This window comes from Camelus ferus, chromosome 14 (assembly GCF_009834535.1).
Source record: "Camelus ferus isolate YT-003-E chromosome 14, BCGSAC_Cfer_1.0, whole genome shotgun sequence".
In the NCBI taxonomy this organism is placed as follows: Eukaryota; Metazoa; Chordata; class Mammalia; order Artiodactyla; family Camelidae; genus Camelus; species Camelus ferus.
Window position 1 is genome coordinate 20,281,665 of NC_045709.1, and position 21,891 is coordinate 20,303,555.

The following is a 21,891-nucleotide window of genomic DNA, read 5'->3' on the forward strand; positions in this document are numbered from 1 at the left end:
CTCAGAGGCAGAAGCGCCGCGAGGAGCCGGCGGAGCACCGCGGTCTGAGGCGCAGCCACCCGCTGTTCCTGCGCCCCCTCGACCCTTCCCCATCGCGGCCCCCAGCGGCCCCCAGCAGCCTCCAGCGTCCGTCCCCAGGCAGCATGGTGAGGTTTGCTGTCGGGCCCTCGCCACCATGTACGTGAGCTACCTCCTGGACAAGGACGTGAGCATGTATCCCAGCTCCGTGCGCCACTCTGGCGGCCTCAACCTGGCCCCGCAGAACTTCGTCAGTCCCCCGCAGTACCCGGACTACGGCGGCTACCACGTGGCGGCCGCGGCCGCTGCCGCCGCGAACTTGGACAGCGCGCAGTCCCCGGGGCCGTCCTGGCCGGCCGCATACGGCGCCCCGCTCCGCGAGGACTGGAACGGCTACGCGCCGGGGGGCGCGGCGGCCGCCGCCAACGCCGTGGCGCACGGCCTCAACGGGGGCTCCCCGGCCGCCGCCATGGGCTACAGCAGCCCCGCTGACTATCACCCGCACCACCACCCGCACCACCACCCGCACCACCCGGCCGCTGCGCCCTCCTGCGCCTCGGGCTTGCTGCAGACGCTCAACCCCGGCCCCCCCGGGCCCGCCGCCACCGCCGCCGCCGAGCAGCTGTCCCCCGGCGGCCAGCGGCGGAACCTGTGCGAGTGGATGCGGAAGCCCGCGCAGCCGTCGCTCGGCAGCCAAGGTAAGCGGCGGTGGCGCCCCGCCGGCGGGCGCCCGGAAAGGCGCGGTCCCAGCCGCCGGCTGCGGGGCCGCGCGTGTCCAGGGCCGACCGCCATCCGGGGCGGTGTGGGGACTCCGGGCCAGGGGGGCGGGGCGACAGAGTCAGGGGGCTCTGGCCTCCGGAGCTTCTCTAATCCCTGAGTCTGGGCTGATGGAAGTCGAGAGTGAGTATTTTGGTCTCACGAGCCACGTTCAGTTTAGGGCAGAGGAGAGGCTTTCTCTTTCCAGCGGTCCCTCATTCATAACGTCCGAACACTCCCGGGAGACTCCTGGGAGTGTCGGCGGAGCTTGGCTGCACGGGAGTGGGGATGCCCTCCCCACATGCTGCCACTCGCTCGGCGCGCCGCAGCTTCCCAGCACCTCCACCGGGCCGGGCTCTAGACCAACTGTGTACACCCTCCTCCCGCGTCGGAGCCACTTGGGAAGAGTGGTGGCCTGGGGGCCAGGAGGCGGCGAGGCTGCGCGTGGCACCAGGTTTGGCCAATAGATCCAACTTCAGGAATCGGAGCTCCGGCGCCTAGGGAGAACCGGCAAAGCTGCTGCAGCTGGAAAGAAGTGTTAGCCCCAGGAGCTAAAGGAAGGGGGGCACCCCAATCTTGAACCTTTGATCCGCAAAGGGATTATTTCAATCAAAACCTGGAGGACTAGGACAAGATGCCCTGGGAGTCCCTTCGTGTCTGCAGAGGAAGAAAGGGAGGAAGTGGTGGTGGGAATTCTGCCGCTGCTCCAGACAGGGATCATTTCTCCGGAACCCTCCTTGCCAGGATCGTGTGTGTGTGTGTGTGTGTGTGTGTGTGTGCGTGCGTGTGCGTGTGTGTGTTTTCGCGCGCGCTCGCGCGCGCGTGCATACGATCAAGAAGCTTGTTCCAGAGATGTCTCTGCAAAGATCCTAGGTTTGCCGGACTGTGGGGGCTCTAGGTTCCGGGTCTGCCCCCTTCCGATGTGATAATGTGTGTCAAGTGGGAAGGAAGTTCAATAGGTGTGTTGGGAGAGTCCTGATGGCTCCCCTTTTACTCCATGAAGTCTTTCCCAGCCCTCCGCACTTCCGCTTTTTCCTCTTCCCTCTTTTCTAGCCCAGCCTGGCCTGCATGCAGGTTATGGGCACTTTGCAGAGGTTTATAGCCAATTACAGCCGTATAAATCAGAGCAGCCGTTGGGGGCTGTCTCTGGGCATCAGTTTTTGCGTCACCGGGCACATGCTGAGACCGACCGGGTGGGAAATACAGCCTCCCTGGGAGAAGGCTTCAGGGCCGACCTGGACCCTCGGCTGGGTCCCTTTCCTAAGAGGAGGCGCCCTCTCTGTACAGAGTGCGCTCCCAAGGGACGCCCTTTTCCACAGAGCCCGCCCGAGGAGCAGCTGGCGGGTCCCGGGGCGGCCTAAGGGAGACCTTTGGCGTCTCGGGGTAGTGTCTATGGAGCTGTGGCCGGGCAGGGGGGAGGGAGGGGAGCCGCAGGAGCCCAGGCAGATGAGAGGCCGCTGTGATGTCCCTCGCAGAGGTGGCAAGGCCGCAGTCGGCGCCGGGCGCCCTTGTGATGTTAATGTGGGGAGGCCGCGGCCCGCGGGCCGGAGCCGGACTCCTCTGCGGAGTGTCATCTGTCAAGGGGCGAGGGGGGTGGGTGGTACTCGGCCCGGCCCGCTTTGATATACACCTTCCCAGCCCTGCCATTGTCTCTTTTAGGGCCCGGAAAGAGGGTGGTGACTTTCGCAGTCAATAATGAATTCTGACAAGTCCCTCTCATCTCTCCCCTCCTCCAACCCCCTCCTTGGTTCCCAGGGGGTGCGGGGCGCCTCCAAGGCCCTTGGGGCGCGGGCTGCAGAGCGCACAGAGGTCCTGGTTACCGCGCGCTCTGGCCCCTCCGGGATACTGAAAGGGCAGCCCCCGAGCCAGAGCCGCTCCCAAACACCCCCAAGGCGAATATCGCTACTAGAGAATTCGGCTCGGAGAATTTTGCGTCTGGCTCTCCAGCCCCAGAGGTGTCTTTTGTGGCTCCAACCTGGCTCCGGTGCCAGCCCCGCTTTATGCTGTCTGTGTAACCTAGTCTGATTCTCAGTTTCCTCCTCCGTAAAAAGCGGCCGCCACCACTGGCAGCTCGAGCGGGTTGGAGGCGGCAGCGCAGGCTCTCAGGACGTGTCAGTTCCCTTTACTGTCTTCGCAGGCGCGGGGTCGGGGCCGCTGCGCCCATTCAAATGCGCCTGCCGGCCGTGTTGATGTTAATGCGCCTGGCGGGGAGGGGGATGAAAGCCGGGCCGCCATTTGCTCAGTAGTGGTAATTCAAACAGAATGCGGTTGTTATTAAGGCATTGAAAGGGCTTTTCTTTGATAAGATCGCCTTGTCCTGCATTGTTTGCGACTGTGTTCTCCTTTCAGCGGCTCGGGGGAGCCTCCTCTGATCCCGCCTGTATCCTCCCAGGGCGCTTTTGTTGTGGTTTGCAAAGAGTTTTACCTGAACAAAGTCGGCCTGCGGGGTATTAAACACCTCCAAGCAACTCTCAGACCCTTTAGATCTTCCTGCAGCACTGAGCGCCGCGCGATTGAACCTGTTCTGCTGGGAGAAGACCCCGACCTGGGGCCGCGCGGGAGAGAACAGCTCTCTCCCAGCTCTGCCAAGGGCTGACCCGGGACAGACCTGGTGGAGACGCCAGGCTCGGGCCTGCTCTGACTGCGTCGGACTATTTGTCAAGGCCCTTCAGTAAAACAATCAATCCAAGGTTTAATATGTTGACTCAATCCAATGAGCATAGATCTCTGGTCAGGATAGCTCTGGCAGGGTTTGCAGCAGAAATAAATGGAGGATTAAAAAAGAAAGAGTGCCAAATGCCAAACCAGGTTTAGCCATGTATACAGTGTCCCCAGAGAGAGGGATTATCTGCCTGCCAAACCCCGGCTTCGAATTCCACCCGATAGGGCTGGTGAGCGGTGTGTGTGTGCGTGCGCGTGTGTGTGTGTGTGTGTGTGTTTCTGGTGATTTGAGGGAAGCCACCCCCTTTCCACTTCTAATAAAACAAAGTAACACACACACCCATACCCACCATCCCAGCTGTTTTTAGGGTGGGCTTCCCTAAAAAGCCTGAATATCTGAATATCCCCAAGACTCTGGTGACTCTCTTCTACCCTTTTCCCCTTTGGGCCTCACCAGCTCCAGGATGTTTGATTTACAAAAATGGTAGTGGGGTTCTGCTATCTTCTGTGTGTATGAATTTCTAGTTTTTCTTAATTTAAAAAAAACCATTTAATCCCAAGACTGATTTAGCTGTCTAGGATAGCCCCACACCCTCCCCTCAGGACCCTCTAGGGGGTCTTGTCAGACTCAGCAGGAAACAGCCAAACCCTGGCCCCCCAGGGCGGCGGAGGAAGAGAAATGGCCCTTGGTTAGGGAGGTTTGTCATTACCCATGACTGATGGGCTGCCTTGCAGTTCTCAGCGCTAACTTCTCCTTCCTTCACAGTGAAAACCAGGACGAAAGACAAATACCGAGTCGTGTACACGGACCACCAGCGTTTGGAGCTGGAGAAGGAGTTTCACTACAGTCGCTACATCACCATCCGGAGGAAAGCCGAACTGGCTGCCACGCTGGGGCTCTCGGAGAGGCAGGTGAGACCCCTCCAGGGCCTGGTCACTGCCCCAGGGAGTCCCGTGGGGGAGGATTAGAAGCCAGGCCCCAGAATCCACCTAGTTCTGTGGGCAGATTAAAGCAAGAGGATGGAGGGTATTTTCTTCCCAGATGCTCTTTTAGAAGGCTTGTTCCACCTCTAGTTGTCTTTTTTGGATGTTGTTGGATACTTTTTTTTTTTTTTCTATTTTGGGAGATCTGGGAGATACAAGAAAAAACTGAGTCTAGTGTGACCTAGAATTCTGTTTGGGTCAATAGAAACTTAAAGACTTACTCTTTGGATCCAGCACTATCCTGGGGGCAAAATTAGTATAAGACCCTAATCCCTGCCCATAAAATCTAGAAGGTGAGGCTTGGCGCATGAATTCTCTATAAGGTCTAGGAAAAAAACAGGTCAAACTCACAGCCAGGAACCCCCACATTAAAATTCACTCTCAGCTCCAAGGTGAGGAATATTACATTTCAGTTTAGCTATGAGAGGCCAAAGGTTGTCATTTTGAAGCACTTCTGCACTGGCTTCCTCTTGCTTGGTGTGGAAAGGGCCTGGCAGTTTCTGTTTCCCTTGGTTCTAAGACTCTGAACTTTTCCAGTAAAGTTGTAGATAAAGGCTGCCTTGGAACGAAACCTGGGGAACAGGAGGGAGGGAGGTTCTTCTCTTTTGAGGCCGAATGGGGCTTGGAAATGCCCCCCACCCACCACTCCAGTGGACAGCCCGGGACAGGCTGTGCGAAGGGCTGGGGTCGCTCAGGTCCGAGGGCACTTCTTTCGCTGGAGAAGGAGGTACTGGTGCTCGTGCTGAGCACAGTCCCTTTTTCCTTGACACCTTCTTCACCATCTCCTTTTTTCCTCTACCTTTCCATGTCCAGGTTAAAATCTGGTTTCAGAACCGCAGAGCAAAGGAAAGGAAAATCAACAAGAAGAAGTTGCAGCAGCAGCAGCCGCAGCCCCCGCCTGCCCCGCAGCCCCCTCAGCCTCAGCCCGGCCCCCTGAGGAGCGTCCCCGAGCCCCTGAGTCCTGTGTCTTCCCTGCAAGGCTCGGTGCCCGGCTCTGTCGCTGGGGTTCTGGGGCCAACTGGGGGGGTGTTAAACCCCACTGTCACCCAGTGACCCGCAGCGGTCTGCAGCAGCAGAGCTATTCCAGGCTGAGCCACGAGGAGCGTGGAATCTGCTAGAATCCTCAGGAAAGGCCCCTCCCCTCCCACCCACAAATGTTTGCCAACTTCCCTAGCACTCAGAGGAAAAAGCTGGGGTAAAGACAAGTGCGGTTGGAGGCCTCAAGGAAGACATTCTCCCAGATTTTGACTCTTTCTACCAGGGAGGAGATGGGAAATGACTACTGGGGCTTCCTCTAGTACTGGCAGAAACATTGCCTGGACTGGCTAAACAGACCAGCCTTTCAGCTCCCTCCTCCCCAGCTCTTTGCCTCCAAAATCTGCAGGCTGCATCTCTCGTTGGAGCCATGGGGAGAGAGGGACTCAGGGGACTGACAGGGCTGGGAGTCAAAGTGGCTGCTGTCTCCTCACTGCCCTCCAAGGACCAGCTAGCCCCTCTTGCCTCAAGGGCAGGCACGATTTAAACTGCAGGAGCCAGAGACAGCTGAGATGGAAACCTGGACCCACCAAAGCGTGCAGAACCCCCAGGTCTTTGTCTTTTTTCTCTTCTCTTCCCAGACCAGGCAAGGCTTGGCTGGTGTATGTGTGGTGTATGGTGTGAGGGGGTGGTTATTGGACTCCAGGCCTGACAAGGGGGCCCGGGACAGGGCCTTGTTTAGAAAGCCTGTCACCAGAGCTTCTCTGGGCTGAATGTATGTCAGTGCTATAAATGCCAGAGCCAACCTGGACTTCCTGTCATTTTCACAATCTTGGGGCTGATGAAAAAGGGGAGTTTTTGTTTTTGTTGCTGCTGTTTGGGTTGTTGGTCTGGGTAACATCCAAGCCAGCATTGAAAAAGCCTTCTGGATCCGTGGGGAGAGAAGTGATATGGTGAAGGGCAGTGGTGGGGGTGGGGGGGATTTGAACACATGGATTTTTTTTCTAAAAAGAAAAAAAGATAAATGAGCTTCCCAGATTTCGGATTTTGTATTTACCATCTTCAGATTTTGTCTGGAATTATTATCTTATAAGAAATGAAATATTTTCTCTACTTACAAGTGAGAATTAGGAAGAGCAGAGAGATGGGGTGGAGAAGGTTATCTGGACAACCTCATTTTACCCCTGAGCGTCAGAAGCCTGAGGGAGCAGGTTCCGAGACCTTCCCTGCCCCCGAGCCTGAGCCCAGCCTTGGATTGTGGAATGTGTGGTTCTTGTAGGGGTGCCTGTGGGCAAAACGCACAGCTGAGCGCACAGCTGCTTCTCAGCTGGGGGAATGATGGGGAGTGGGAGGGCGCTGAGAGCCCGCTGGTAGCGTCTCCTCAAATCCCCACTGCGGCGATTGCGCGCATTCCCCTCATCGGTGAGTCACTTCTCCCCAAGACGCCCCACAATCCAGCGAAACACAAGCATCAAGTTAAAAATTCGATTTTCTATTCTCCTAAGGCAACGTTTCCACGAACTTAGTCTTCTGTAAATAACTTTCCGAGAGGCCCCTCTGACTCCATCCTTTTCCTTGTCCCGCTCGGTTTCCTTTCCCCACCCCCTCCTTCCCAGCTACTCCCACAGAGAGGAATTTGAGACCCAGCAAAAGAAGATCCTTTCAGTGATGGTTGTTTGTTATCTGGTGGAGCCGCTGGGGACCGGGCTGCTGCCCTTGAGGTTTTTGGTCCTGGAAGCCATCGACCTGGGCGCTCTCGGCAGGGCCTGGGGAGAAGGGCTTTGCTCTCCTTGTCGTTCTTGCCACAAGCACCTTCGAGCCCTAATCAGCGCCTCCACCGAGGGAGGAGATGCCCCGAGGGCTGGGCAGGACGAGCCGAGCTGCGAGACAGAAATACCCCCTGCAGCATCTCCCCAATTCCGCGGCCCTTCCGGGTAGCGCATTCCGTTCCAGGATTGAGAAAAGGGCTCTGGGGTTGGGCCCGCGGCGCCCGGAGTTGGAAGTTGGAGGGAGAGTGCCTGGCCCGCCTCTCGGGGCAGAGGCTTCCCGACCGAGGGGGAAGCCGCACCAGGGTCTGCTGAGCTGCAGATGATCCCCAGGGGCCCCCGCGGACCCTGCGCCCGCACGCCCCCCCACCCCCCACCCCGGCCGCCGCCGCGGTTGCTATGCGTTGCTGTGAAACGCCTGTCAATAAACCCTGTTTGGACAGTGGAGCGAGAGCACAAGGGTTGTTTGCTTAGTGGTTACAGGTTCAAAAGTCGGCATTGTCCCGCTGCAAGCGATTACAAGTTCTTCCCCTTCCCGGGGCTCGGCCCGCGCGCACAAACGCCCGCGCGCGGCGCGCATCCGGGCGCCGAGGGGCGCTCGGCTGGTCTCGGACAGGCCAGGACCCTGCTCCGGGAGGCGAGCGGCCCATCGGTCATCCTGGCCACGGAAAAGTCCACGAATGAGGGTCCGCGCCTCCGACGCCAAGGCACTAAACCTGGAGCAAGCCCAGGGGAACACGGGGACAGGGCGCGAGTGGGCGGCGCCCGGACGCCCGCGTATATTTTTGACAACACAACTTTGCGGCTCCGAGCGCCCCCCGCGCGTTGCGGCGGGAGGGGGGTGGGGGGCGGGGCCGGGGCCCTAATCCCTCCATCCTCCAGGCGCGCAGCCTCGTGTTCGGGCCGCCAGGGGGCGTGCGCGCTCTGGGAAGAATTGGGGACACCGCTCGCGCTCCTTGCCGCCCCTAGAGGAGAAGGGGCGCAGTTCTGACCCAGCTGAGAGGTGCAAGGTCCACCGCCTCTCCCACCCCGCTGCTCCCAGACTGGGGCACCGCGAGACTTCCTTGCCATGGCCACCGGGCTGTTGAAAACTAAGTTCAGAGTAAGTCAGGCGCAGAAGATTCTTGGATCTGGTGAATGTTTAAGAAAAAAAAAAATGGGGGACAGGGGAGCTATCTACCATTCTGAAAGGTTCTTCGTGCACGTTTCTTTTTAAGAAATTACAGAAATTTGGGTACGATATTGATATACGGAAAGAGTGAGAACTCAGGATAAATATGGGGAGTGGGGGTGGGAGGTACCAGTATTGTGGAACTCATATCAAAAAAGGTATATATGGGGAGAAAACAGCCCGAGTCTTTTTAACTCGATCATATTCATTTAATGAAGTTAACAAGATGGACTACTAATGAAAGCAGTGAAAAGTTTCATGAGTTTAATTTCTTTCTGATACTATCTCGTAGAATGCCTACATTAGCCAAGAAAACTAAATAGATACCTAAATATATAAGTAGCAATATTCTCGCTGTTGTTATTCACAGCCGCTCAGGAAAAGATAAGAGAAGGCAACAAACAGAAATAAAGACATCTCAGCTACAGAATCTTAAGTGATTATACATTTTAGGGGCACTATTTGCACCTTGTTTTTGAGTTTGCTGTTTGCCAGTTTAACAGCCTTGGGGAGATCACAACCTCTTAGCAAATGCAAGTTACAGGGTACCCTGATGATTAGACCCCAGTGACGACATGAACTCCTTTTAATCATGAACCATCTTCTCCCAGGTGCTCAAGGGTCCTTGCAAAGTATTTTTGAACAAGGATAGTATCTCAAATCACAATAGAATAACCCCTTCTCTGAAGTTTTTCTAATGTATTGAGCTTTGCTTACTTTGTCAAAATAGCCTCAAGTCTGTTGTCTCTTGGTCTCCACTGCACGAAATCTCAAGTGGCAAAGCACAAACATTCCAGATGAGAAGACGGGTTGCTCCGGATAGCTTACTCGCCCTTTCATCTAGGAAAGGAAAGACATCCTCAGACACCTCTAATTGTGTGTAGGAGACTCAGATCAGTTGAAGATGCAGTTGGGGGCCTCCTCACAATTCATCAGGATCCTTCAACCCAAAAGGGGCAGAGACAGATACTCTACCTAGATGGTATTAAAAGTTTCTTTATTTTGAAACAATTTCCATTTTGACACCTCAATATAAGTTCTGTACTCTTCCAGGAGCCACCCCCAAAAAGCCACTGTGAATTTAATTTTTCAAGGCTGACTCTTCCTTTGAAGTCGTTTTAAGGCAAGCATTTCAGTCTAGTCCCCACAATTTCCCCTCACATTAAAACTACAGCAGCAGGTCTTGTGTTGAATTGGTTTTGCTTTGGATACTAAAAAAGAATAAGGAAAACATTCATATCTAAATAATGTAGATTGCCTTGTAAATGTTTAAAATTAATATTTAAATTGTCTTAAATTTATTACTTTTAATTTTTGATTTTAATGTTAATATAATTTTAATGTAATTTACTTTTCTTAAATCACATTTAGAATATACCACCTTGTAACTCCCATAATTCCTACATTTAGCCTTTTTTTTTTTTTTTTTTTTTGCCTTTCTCCTTTTGCCACCTTCTCTTCAAGAGATGACTATGATTTTAGGAAACCAAGTAGGTTTTATTGACAACTGTGGGACGAGATGATTGATACTGGACCAAAACAATTAGTAAATATTTTCTTTACTTAGCTACAAACCAGAGGGCATATATATACTTCTTATATCATCTGTTTCTTGAAGGTTATGAAATAAGATCTAGGGGGAAAAAACCCTTAAATTCCAAATAAGGAAAGTAGAATCTGTCAATTCCAGAGATTATACATTTACCTTGACATTCTTCTTGAAAGAATCAGTTAAGGGACCGTGGGGGCAAGTGCATAGGTGAACTTTTGGGTCTGTATCTCTAGTCTCCAAACATTTTCTTTAACAACTTTTTCAAACTGGAATTTGTCACTAACCTCAGTGGATATGGATAATATCAATTAAGTTGCTAGAGACCCAAAGTTAAGTGACCAGTTTGTTCTTCTTTCTGCAGAATCCTGGCAATTCTGTGCTGGAGATCTAATCCATAAACCAGAACACAAACCAGTTTTGATCCACAAAGAATAGTGCCCTGGGATTCAATGGCAACCAAACTGCCCCTTCACACACAAACACACATTTACTTTAAAAATAATATTCAGGTCATATATTGGGTTTAGGCATCAAATAATGTTATTGGTAAGTAGGGACCTAGGTATTGCTTGCCTTTAATATTTGCATTTTAATTTCTAGGAAAGGAATTCTTTTCTAATTGTTCATGTGTTATCTCAGAACTTTCCGGATCAACAGTCTGTATATCATAACTCTTTGTATATGACAGTAATAGGTTTTATATAAGCAGTGGTTGATAAATTCCTCTCCCACCTCAGGAAAGTAAACAATGAAAAACAATGTAAAAGCTAAAGTCATTGTAGTATAAACAGACAATTGCTTGTTGGGTGGCATTTAAATAATTTTAACTTACTGACAATTAGTAGAATCAGGGAGAAAGATTAAGTGCCTAAACCACAAATTAGGAGCTGTGAAAAATGCCCTGGGCAGGCTTCTTTACTCATGAAAGACAGTGAATGTTCTTTCACTTTGTGTATCTAATGTATTAAAAACAATAACCACAACAAAACTCAATAGATCTAGATTATGTGTTCAGCTCCCCCCCCCCATTTACTAGGCAGAATTATGATAGGGTGTGCATGCGCATTGCCAGAAGCCAACAGAAGAAAGACATAAGTGAGAACCAGAGACCATTATCCAATAAATAGCAATATAGGAGGATGCAGGAAGCACAAAAAGAAAGACTGCTCGTCCGGGAATCCACACATATAAAAATAAAAACATAATTTTTCCCCTCAAGTCACTTTTTTCAAAATAATGCACATTTCAGAAATCCATATTCCTCTAGTCAGTTTCATGTGTTCCTGTTAAATTTTCATCTTATCTATGAATTTCATGTAACTGTCTTTATGCTTTCAGATATGTTAATGATACATATTGTTAAACACAGTAGACATTAACTCAGAGTGACATTGCTTGGTCATGACCTTAAGCCCACGGAAAACCGACAACCAACATTTATTCATTTCTCGAGTTGGACTTGAAATGTACTACAGTGTAATGATGACTGCTGTTGTGTGGACACATGGCCAGAACTGAGAACCCAAAGGCCAAATGACCATGTGATCGTGCCATCTGAAGCTGTTCAGGGAGTAAATTTTTAGATGGACTTGGTATTAATTACTGAATAAAGGTGGGCGCTACTTTTGCAAATGTAAAACCAAACAAAACAGACAAGCAGCAAGGTGCTCCCTTTGCGGGAACGTTAAATTTATTCCCACCTCATACCTCTGTCTCAGAGAAACTACTGCCTGGATTTGAGTCTTTGAATGTTTTTAGACAGAAAAAGGAAAGCAAATTTGGCCCGTGCCCAAATAGACCAGTTGTCTCATCAAGCCTGGGGGAAGCATTCGGCCTGGCATTGAGCTCGGCGGCGTCTGTGTGCGGCCCCAGCCATCCGGGAAGAGGCCAGCGCCACGAGCCGCAGGAGCGCACGGCGGCGTCTGGGCGCAGGTGTGGCCCCTCTCCTGCCCTCAGATGCCGCGCCGGGCGGACGGAAGGCCGCGCTCGTCTCTGCGGAGGCCTGGCGCCTCCGGAGGTGGGAGCTCAGCACGGCCCCCGCGGCCGCCGCGCCAGCCCGGCGGGGAGCCCGGGAAGCCCGCCGCCGCCCGCGCCCCGGAAGTCGCGCCTCCAGATCCCAGGCACGTTCCTTTTCTTCCTCGGAGCAGCTTGGTTGCCACAGTTGCTTTTGTCATTACAGTCAAATTACTCTGACTCTCACCGGCGCGCCCCGCTATGGGCAGGGGAGGTAGGTGCCAAGAGCTCGGTCCCCAGGCGCCGGCGGGCCCGGGCGAGGAGAGCGGGCAGCGGCTTCCACCGTCCGGCCTGAGCGCCCCGGGCGGCGGCGGCAGCAGCAGCCGGGCGGGAGGGACTTGACTTTGAAGGGCAGGCGGGAGCTTCGGCGCTCGGCCCCACTCCCCCCCGCCCCGCCCGTGGCCGCGCTAGCGCCAGGTGCCCGGCAGGCGGCGCTGCTGCTCTGGTGGAGCAGCCGGGGCCCCGACGGTCCACGGACCCGAAAGCCGAGACCAGCAGGGCGTGAAGCGGGAGGTACGGCAGGGACGGCAAGAGCGGCCCCAGGGAGAGCCCGCGCCCCTCGGCTGCTTCTCTCGCCTCCCCGCGGAAGGCAGGGAGCCGGAGTCCACGGCAGGGGGTGTCGCCTCGCACTTTGGGCAAAAGATCCCACATCTTTCTGCCTCTCCCGGCCGCTCTCTGGCACTTTCGCCCCCAGCCCCCTCCCTGCACAGCCTCCAGAAGGCGAGGCCGGCGCAGAGGCCACATCCCCCAGAGCCCGAGGCGCCCGCTGGGTGCCCGCCGCCCTCGCGCCTCATCTCGCAGACAAACGTCTTCCTGGTTTGCTCCTCACCAGACTCCAGATATTGTCCAGCTTAAAGGATGAGTGGCGGTTTGAGGGCTGATTCCCAACCTGGCCCCACTTTGGGGGATGTAGGGAGGGGAGGAGGGCGGAATCACTCTTAATCTCGTCGCGCGGCTAAATAATTTACTCAGGGTTTTCTCTTCCTGCCAATTCCCTTCCCTGCACCACTGCCCTGGACTTCCGGCTCTGAGAAGCCCCGGGGAGAGAGGGGCCAAGTCTTAATAAAAGTTAATATTAATAGTGGTGGAGGCGCCGGGCAGGTACTTCAAACCTCATCTTCCCCTCTCGCCCCCTCCTCCTCTAAGCCCAGCCCCCTCCTGTGGTATTCTTTCTAAAACTGGAGATGAGCCTTGTGCTTTGGGGCCCCCTTGGGAAATAAGGACGCTGGAGTAAGAAGCCTTGGGCCACGACTTTGTAAACCACATCCTCCTCCAGTCCACGTGAGCGCGGCAAGTGGCAAAGGTCGGGCGTGCACACGGTGGCTGCCCCGCAGCGGCGGCGGCGGCGGCGCCCGGCCGCGCCGCGGCTCCGCCTGCAGAGCCCCGGGGAGATAAGCGCGCAGGAGTCAGCAGGTTGGACGGGAGAGATACCCGCGGGAAGGGGACCGGCCAAGCAGCCTCGGGAGAGGTGTGTGTGTTGGGGCGGTGTGGTGGGGAGGGAGCAAAACTCACTGGGAACGCCGTGAACTGTTCAACAAACACAAACATTTAAAAGGCAACAAACCAGTAATGCAAGGACACTTTTTCCTAACGCGGGGGCAGAAGACTGCAACAGGCTCCTTTCCCATAGCAAAGCCTGGTTTGGTTTAAGCTTGTACGAACACAAGCGGAGGGCGTCCACGAACAATTCCTTCCAACAAATTTAAACAATGCAGAGGTGTGGAAAAAGTGAAAATTTCCCCATTCTTTCAATCTCATACCTCTGGGATACCAATGGTAACACCCTGGTCCATATCATTCCAAGAATTTTTTTGTGCTAATACAAACATGTATCACATATTATCTTCCTCTTCCTTTGTCTCTCTCCTTAAAAAAAAAAAAAAAAAAAAAAAAGAAGCTTTTATCAGTTAATATATCATGCGCATTTCTCCAGGTCATTATGTATAAATCCAACTGACTCTTTGAAGGCCACTGCGTTTTACAAATTTGGATACACCAGAATTTTACTCACTCATTTATTCAACAATTTCTTTGAATGTTTTTTATGTTCTAAGTGCTGGGAAAACAGCATTAAGATCACAGATAAAAACCTTTGCTCTTGGGGAGGTCACATGCTAGTGCGTAGAGACTGAAAATAAACATTTATTCAACCACTTCCCTATTGATGGATTTTCACGTTGTTGCTATTATAAGTGGTATGAAGGTAAACATCTTTTTACATGTATCCTTTTGTGTGTTTGTATTTTTAAGGGATAGATTACTCAAATTGGAACTCCCAGGTCAAAGAAAATGCTCATTTTAAAACTTTTTTCATTTTTTAACTTTAATAAATATAGTTATTGTTTTCCAAAAAGGTTTAGCAATTCACACTACCGCACAGGTGCCTATAAGTGAGTTCTCCTTTCTTCATGGCCTCTTTGCACTAGAGGTTATTGCTTAAATTTTTGTTAATCTGATGGACTAACTAGTGAATGGTGACTAATTTAATGTTCTGTAATTACTAAGCAGATTGAGCATATTTTCATATTTTTTGACATTTGCATTTTTTGTGATCTGCTTGAATCTATTATTTTCTATTAAACAAAAGGAAAAGAAATGAAATGTTTACACATCCTGGGTCTTGTGCTTGATTCTTTAGCTTAAATGATTTCATTTAATCTTTGCAAAAACCAACATCTATCTCTGTAAGATAGATTATAATCCAGGCCTTTCTGATATCAAATACCATGCCATTTTAACCACTCTGTGAGAGAATAAACATGCTGTTTTATAACCAGCAGATTTGTGATCACTTGTTCCAGCAGCCACAGGAAAACGGATCTAGTGGTGTTTTTATTGCTTAACAAACAAGTCCAAACTCAGTGTCATATAACATGTATCTCCTTAAGTTCACAGAGTCTGTGGGTCAGGAATCTGGACGAGGTACAGCAAGAATGACTTGTTTCCACTCCAGTGTCTGCACCCTCAGGAAGACTTGAGTTGCTGGGGCAGAAGTCATCTGGACGTTTCTTTACTCATGTACTTGGTGTCTAGGCTGCAGTGAGCCAAAAGTTAGGATTGTCTGAGATTGTTAACCAGAGTTCCTTCCTCTTCATGTGGCTTGGGCTTCTTCACAGCATGGACGCCTCAGGGCTGTCGGACTGTTTATATTGTTGTTCAGAGCTCTGAAAGGTTGTGTTCTGAGTGAGCCAGAGGGAAGCTGTATGGCCTACCTTCAGAAGTCATGTAATGCCACTTTCACTTTCCATTTATTGATTGAAGCATTGACAAATCCTCTCAGATTCAAGAGGAAAGGAAGAAATCCACCTCTCTATGGGAGGATGTCAAAAAACTTGCACCGTATTTTAAAACTGCCAAGCTGTAAAACTGTCATAGTTCCATGCCCACAAATTATTCACATTCTCCCTATCCAAGTTCTCCCCTCCTTAAAGTTTATCTTACTTACTAAGGCATTGGGCTTAGGCTCAGGTTACAGGGTCTCCTAATACAAATCAGGTCCAGGTGGATGTTAGGCTCCTTGATTTAAGCTCTTTGGGTTTGGTTCCACTTGATCTGAAAGCTGTTGAATGAAAGAGACAAGCTTCCCGCCACTCCTCCCTCAGGTAAACCCAGCATACAACAGCGGGACAAGTACGGGATACACGCTGTAGATATTCCTGTTCTAAAGTGGAGAAAACAGAAATGCAGAGCAGTCACTGGTTTATATTAATTTTGAACTCCATCCAAGCATATGTTGTTTATTGATTAGGACTCTGTCCTTCTCCCTGGGAGTAACTATCTGGGACTTTTCCCTCTGTCCTCTGGGCCTTTGTTCCAAGTCTCTGAATCCTCCTTCCTTTTTCCATAAAATGTAGTCAATGACTATAATTTTTTTTCAGCCTGTTTTCTGCCTAAGTTTGGGGAGCCAAAGGCCTCATTTCATTTTGTACCTTCAGTTCCTCTAATTCAAGCTGATATAATTCCCGTAACATCTTTGTGGATTTCTTATGTTGCAACTGATTTTAAAAATCCATTCTATTAGATAAAGCCTTTGAGAGAAGGCCTTCTCTACCTTGCGCCCCCATGAGGCTGTTATGCAGCAATTCCCTGAAGATTTTTAGAAGCCCTATTGTTTACCAGAGATTGTTTGTAAGGCCTGCCCTAAAATCCTTGGAAGGCTGAAGAGGTCCAGAATGTGCCGTCTCAAAATGTGCCACTTTGCCTTGAGCTGTAGGCAACTGAGAGTCAGTAGATCCAGAGAGAGTGCTCTGTCTTTCCCTTTCCTGCCTAAAAGTAGGGCATACATTTCCCTTTGTGAAGGTATCACCACTCTCCTGTACCAGGAACTGGAGAGGAACTTTTTATCTTTTATTAAAGTATAGTTGATTTACAATGTTGTGGTACTTTCTGGTGTACAGCATAGTGATTCAGTTTTTTATATATACATATATATTCTTTATGTATGTATATATACATATATATACACATACATATACATTCTTTTTCAGATTCCTTTTCATTATAGGTTGTTACAAGATATTGAAGGTACTTCCCTGTGCTCTACAGTAGGACCTTGTTGTTTATCTATTTTATATATAGTAGTTTGTATCTGCTAATCCCGAACTCCTAATTTAGCTCTCCCCTCCTTTGCACTTTGGTAACCATAAATTTGTTTTCTATATCTGTGAGTCTGTTTCTATTTTGTACATAAGTTCATTTGTATCATTTTTTAAGATTCCACATATAAATGATATCATATGGTATTTGTCTTTTTCTGTATGACCTACTTGACTTAGTATGATCATCTGTAGGTCCATCCATGTTGCTGCAAATAATGCAAATGGCATTATTTCCTTCTTTTTATGGCTGAGTAGTATTCAGTTGTATAGATATACCACAACTTCTTTATCCAGTCATCTGTTGATGGACATTTAGGTTGCTTCCATGTTTCGGCTGTTGTAAACAGTGCTGCTGTGAACATTGGGGTGCATGTGTCTTTTTGAATTAGAGTTTTCTGGAGAGCAACTTTTATCACTGGAGGTGGAGAGCCAGCACTAAGATGAGCCTGCATAGACACACTTTACTAAAGTAACTGCATCTTCCATTTGTTTCCTCATTTATTTCCTAGTCACTTTCCACATTTATCATTTCTCAAAGCCCAAACCTCCTTTTCTCTGTTAAAATGGTTTATAAGTCCCTGAGTCTAGTCACTCCTTTGAGTTTCACTTCTTTTCTGTGAACTCCCATGCAGGTAAAATATTAACAAAATGTGTGTTCTTTTTCTCCTGTTAACCTGACTTTCTTCAGTTAAATTCGAAGGCTCCCAGGTCCAGAAATCTCCTCCGTCGGATTACTGAGTTTATTAAGTACATTTCCTATTTTCCATGTTACCACCGGTGACCGTGTTGACCAACATTCTGCCAACACATAACACAGATCTCCTTTCCTTAGCATCCAGTAACGTTTTCCTCATTCTATTCAATCCTTCACCATCAGCTTTTCCCCTCCAGCCAGTCCCCAAACAAATTACACACTTGAGGCATTTTTATGGCAGTAACCTACTTCCAGGTCGCACATTCTGTTCCTATAATTTACTACTGTGTAGCCAACCACGTCAGACGCCAACTAGTTCACTATGTTTATGGGTTCTGTGGGTCAGCAGCTGGGACAGGGACGAGCAGTGAGAGATGCCCTTCTTTCTCTACCTTGCGCCCCCATGAGGCTGTTATGCAGCAATGGTCTGTGTTCAAAGTAACAATTGTCTCATAAATGACACAAATGTCTTGTAAATGTTTTATTTTATAATTTTGTTTTTTTAATGGGGTACAAAAATGGTTCACAAATTATTATTGGTTGATATGTCTCTTACGGCTTTATTAATCTATGGTAGAGAGACCTCAGAGCCTCAATCTCTTTGTTTTTTTAATCTTACAGTTTAGTTGTTGAAGAAAACAGGTTTGTTTGTCCCATGGGGAAGTCTACATTCTGATTTGTTGGTTATATCATCATAGTGTATATATATATTCATAATAATACGTATAGTCCCCCTTTCTGAGCTGAATGGTAAATGGAAGTGTGCTTTACATATGAAGAGTTATTTTGAGAACATGACTGTAACTCTTAACTGAAAGAAAATCCAAGCAGGCTCCTGAAATTTCACCAGGAACCATGTTAAAGAGGATCAGAGAGTAAAAGTGATAAATAAAATGAAAAGTATAAAGAAATCCACAGAAGCTATTGGCATCAGGGGAGGCAAAAGAAAGAAGGAAGTGAATCCATTGGGAAATTGTAACCTAACAATGAAAAACCAGTCAGAAGCATGACAGGATGGGAAGGAGGGAGATGCTGGCTGCATTGAATTCCTTCGGGCCTTCGTTCCTTCGGTGAATCTTTCCCTGTTTACTGAGCAGCTGTCAAGCACAGGACTCTGTTGTGTCTTACAGTGCTGATAAGCCTACGGGAGGAAAGTCAAGTGGGAAAAAGGAAGTACATGGAAAAGAAACATGGAAACTCTGTCTATAGTTCCCTGGGCACTTGTTTGGCTTAGCACATCCCAGAATCATAGGTCAAAAGGAGGGAGATGCAGTGGGCTGCCTTGGACGGTGGACCTTCGTCACGGTTGATGTGAGAGGTGTGAGGTCCACGCCTGGCAGCCCTCAGGAGTAGAGTCTTCAGTTTTAGGACTTGAACAATGACATTCATAATGAACAAATTTAAGGAACTTTTGCAAATTTCTATTAATTTATTTAAAAATTATGTCTTTTTTAGTTCAAATGTGGCAGTGATTGTGAAAAATACAAACCATCAGGAATATAAATTATTGAAAGTGAAGCCCTTCCCCCCAACCACTAGTAAGGGTATTCTAAATTTTTCAGATATGCAATTTAACTTTTTAAAAATTTAAATGTTTTAAATTAAGAAGTAAAAAGAAACAGCTGGAATTGATGTTAATATGTTTTATGTAACCCAATATCTCTAAATTATTGTCATTTTAACATGCAAACAATATGAAAATCATTAATGAGATATTTAACACTCTTTGTTTTCACCCAAAGTCTTCTAACTTTGATGTGCATTTTGTATGTCCAGCAAATCTCAGTTTGGATTAGCCAGATTTCAAGTGTTCAGTAGCCGTGTGCGGCCAGTGGCTACTCTATTGGATGATGTAGGGCTAGGGAGTTTGGTATGCTCATTCACAGACGTTTACTGCAGGTCACCATGTGTCAAGTGTCAGGTGCAGGGGAATCTGTGATGCGTGAAACCTACGTCTCACATTCTAGTGAGGGAGGCGGAGGAAAAGCAGAAAATAAATAAATACACGTCACAGGCAATTTCATGTGCTTGTGATCATTACTATGAACAAAAGAAAGAAAGAAACAAAGAGATATGTAGAGGGTCACTGGAGGGACTACTTTAGGTAGGGTGGCCAGGAAAGATGGTCCTGAGGAAGTGATGTTGGAATAGAGACCTCGGTGATAAAAGCAGTGACGGTGACAATAACAATAGAAGTCTAGTTCTTCTGGAAACTTATTATATCCAGCTCTGCTCTGAGCATTTTCCATACACTAACTCATTTTAGCGTCACAAAAATGGACAAGGCTGGATCTCTTATTATCCCCATTTTCCAGATGAAGGGACCAAAATATGAGAAGTGAAGCTAATGGCCCAAGTTTACACAGCAACTGGGAAGGAGCCACTCATGCAGACCTGAGGGAGAAGAGCTGTCCAGGCAGGAGAACCCGGGTAAAGCCTCGGGGGAAAGCGGCAGGCTGAGCCCTAGCCCCCCGCCATCGCCAGCCTGTCCTGGAACCTGTGACTGTGGCCTTGCAGAGCCAAAGGGATTGTGCAGATGGGATTACGTTAAGGATCTTGAGATGGCGAAGATCACTTTGGATTATCCGGGTAGGCCCAGTGCCATCTCAGGGGTTCTGATAAGAGCTGGGGATAGGAAAACAGTGATGGAAGCAAGACTTGGAGCGGTGGGAGGAAGGGGTAGTAGTGGAGGCGGCCAGCAGCTGGAGACACCAGGGAACAGACTCCCCTGAAGCCTCCCACAAATTGTAGCCCTGCCAACACTTTGGCCTCTGACCTCTAGAACTGTAAGAGAATACATCTGTGCCATTGAAAGCCACTAAGTTTGTAGTAATTTGATGGCAGCAATACTTGCAAAACGAATATGGGAGCTACTTGGGTGCCTCTTCTCTGCACCCTTTCTGGCCTCCAGGTTTGTCCATAGTGTCCTCTGCACAGAACATCCTCTCTCCACCCTCTCTCTCCAGCTTGCCTCCTTCAAACTCTGCTAGATTCCCTTGAATCCCCCAGGTTCAGTGTCTCCTTCCTCTGTATTCCTTGAACATTTTGCATAAAGCTGTGTTAAAGCACATATTACACTGTATTATAATGTCTGATTCTTGCTTTTGATGATGGGCTTTTTCTTTTTGCTTTTTTTATAGTTGAGATATAAGTGATATGTGACTTTATGTTAGTTTCAGGTGTACTACATAATGATTTGACGTTTGCATACATTGCAAAATGATCACTGCAGTAAGTGCAGTTAAAATCCCTCACGACACAAGGTCACAATCTTTTTTCTTGCAACGAGACTTTTAAGATCTACTCTCTTAGCGTCTTTCAAATATACAATACAGCATTATTAACTATACATGACAGATGATGAGTTTTTGAGAGCAGGGATCGTATATTTTGTCTCTTTCTATTCCCAGTAATTGGCACAGGGTCTGGTAAATAGTAAGCAGTTCATCCAAGTTTATTGAATAAAAACAAACAAACAAAATCAAACAGAAAACCGTAGTGAAGAATCACACCACACGAAGTCCTATCATAAAGGTGACTCACTCCACAGTCCGGGAATCAGGTGAGACTGTGTCTTCCTGCCCCTTCACTCTCACAGCCCCGAGCTGTCCCCTTCGCGCCCCAGGCAGTCTGACCTTGACCTGTCCCATCTGAGGGCATCCTGAGTCTGACAGCTTCCAAAGTGCTGTGCAGTTTGACCCCTGCCCTTTTTCTGATTGTTGAAGCTCACAGGTCAGCCAATGATGAATGAGGTGAAGAGGGGTTTAGGACATCTGAGAGCAGACCCAGCTGTAACTCGATACATTTGTTGTACTTTCTATAGGAGAAGCAACAATTTAGTCAATATTCTGTAAATCACTCCCCTTTCTTCTCCACATAAAGTAAGGCTCAAATGAGAAAAAAATTTAAAAATCATCTACAATCCCTCTACTCATAGTTAATCATCAATAACGTTAAATATAGTATTATTAACGCTAAAATTGACATTACTATTGTCAAAAATATAAACTATGCAGAACATAAAGTGTAAACCAATACCGAGTTCCAGTCGCCAGAGTTAACTACTAATTAATATTCGGTTATAGTTTCGTTTAGCCTTTTAAAAAAAAGTAAATCAACTCTTTTTTTTATAATTTCATATTTTCATTAAAAAAAACTTTTGGGGGGAGGTAATTAGGTTTTAATTTATTTATTTTTAATGGAGGTACTGGGGATTGAACCCAGGACCGTGCATGCTGAGCACACACTCTACCGCTCAACTATACGCTCCCCCTATGAAGGAACTCTTAAAAAAAACCCAACAAGATCTCAACAATAGTAATGTCAATAAATAACAAAAATTCCACAAAACCTACTAAGATCAGTTAATTTCTTTAAAAAGAATCTTTATGAATGGCTGAACTACTCACGTGGGGGTGTTTTGTAAGTGTACGGGAGCCGTGTGGTCACACCGACCCTCTCAGATATTCAGTCTGCGGTGGATGAGGATAATGGAATTGGTGGGGATTTGCCCAATATTTGTTTGGTGACCCATCTAATACCTGCATTTTACAAATGGTGAAAATAACATTGTTGAAAACGAGCTCTTAACCTGCCTGGACTCGTTAATGGCTAAACTAAGTAAAGAAACCTGGAATCTTGAGTTTCTATTTCTGGTCTCTGGTCCTCATCCCTGGGGAATCAACAGCTATGGGGCACTGTCG

At 48.7% G+C, this 21,891-nt stretch overlaps 1 protein-coding gene across 2 annotated transcripts; it reads left to right on the plus strand.

The window, feature by feature from the left end:
- On the plus strand, window positions 1-7,526 carry CDX2 (caudal type homeobox 2). Of its 2 annotated transcripts, none has more exons than XM_032496018.1 (3): window positions 1-716; window positions 4,202-4,347; window positions 5,233-7,526. In XM_032496018.1, the coding sequence occupies exons 1-3, from the start codon at window positions 176-178 to the stop codon at window positions 5,470-5,472; spliced, it is 927 nt and encodes a 308-aa protein (XP_032351909.1). In that variant the 5' UTR covers window positions 1-175; the 3' UTR covers window positions 5,473-7,526. The 2 variants fall into 2 exon arrangements, with proteins under 2 accessions (XP_032351909.1, XP_032351910.1); XM_032496019.1 differs by having other exon boundaries at window positions 4,202-4,343; window positions 5,233-6,326.
- Window positions 7,527-21,891: the final 14,365 nt, after the last annotated feature.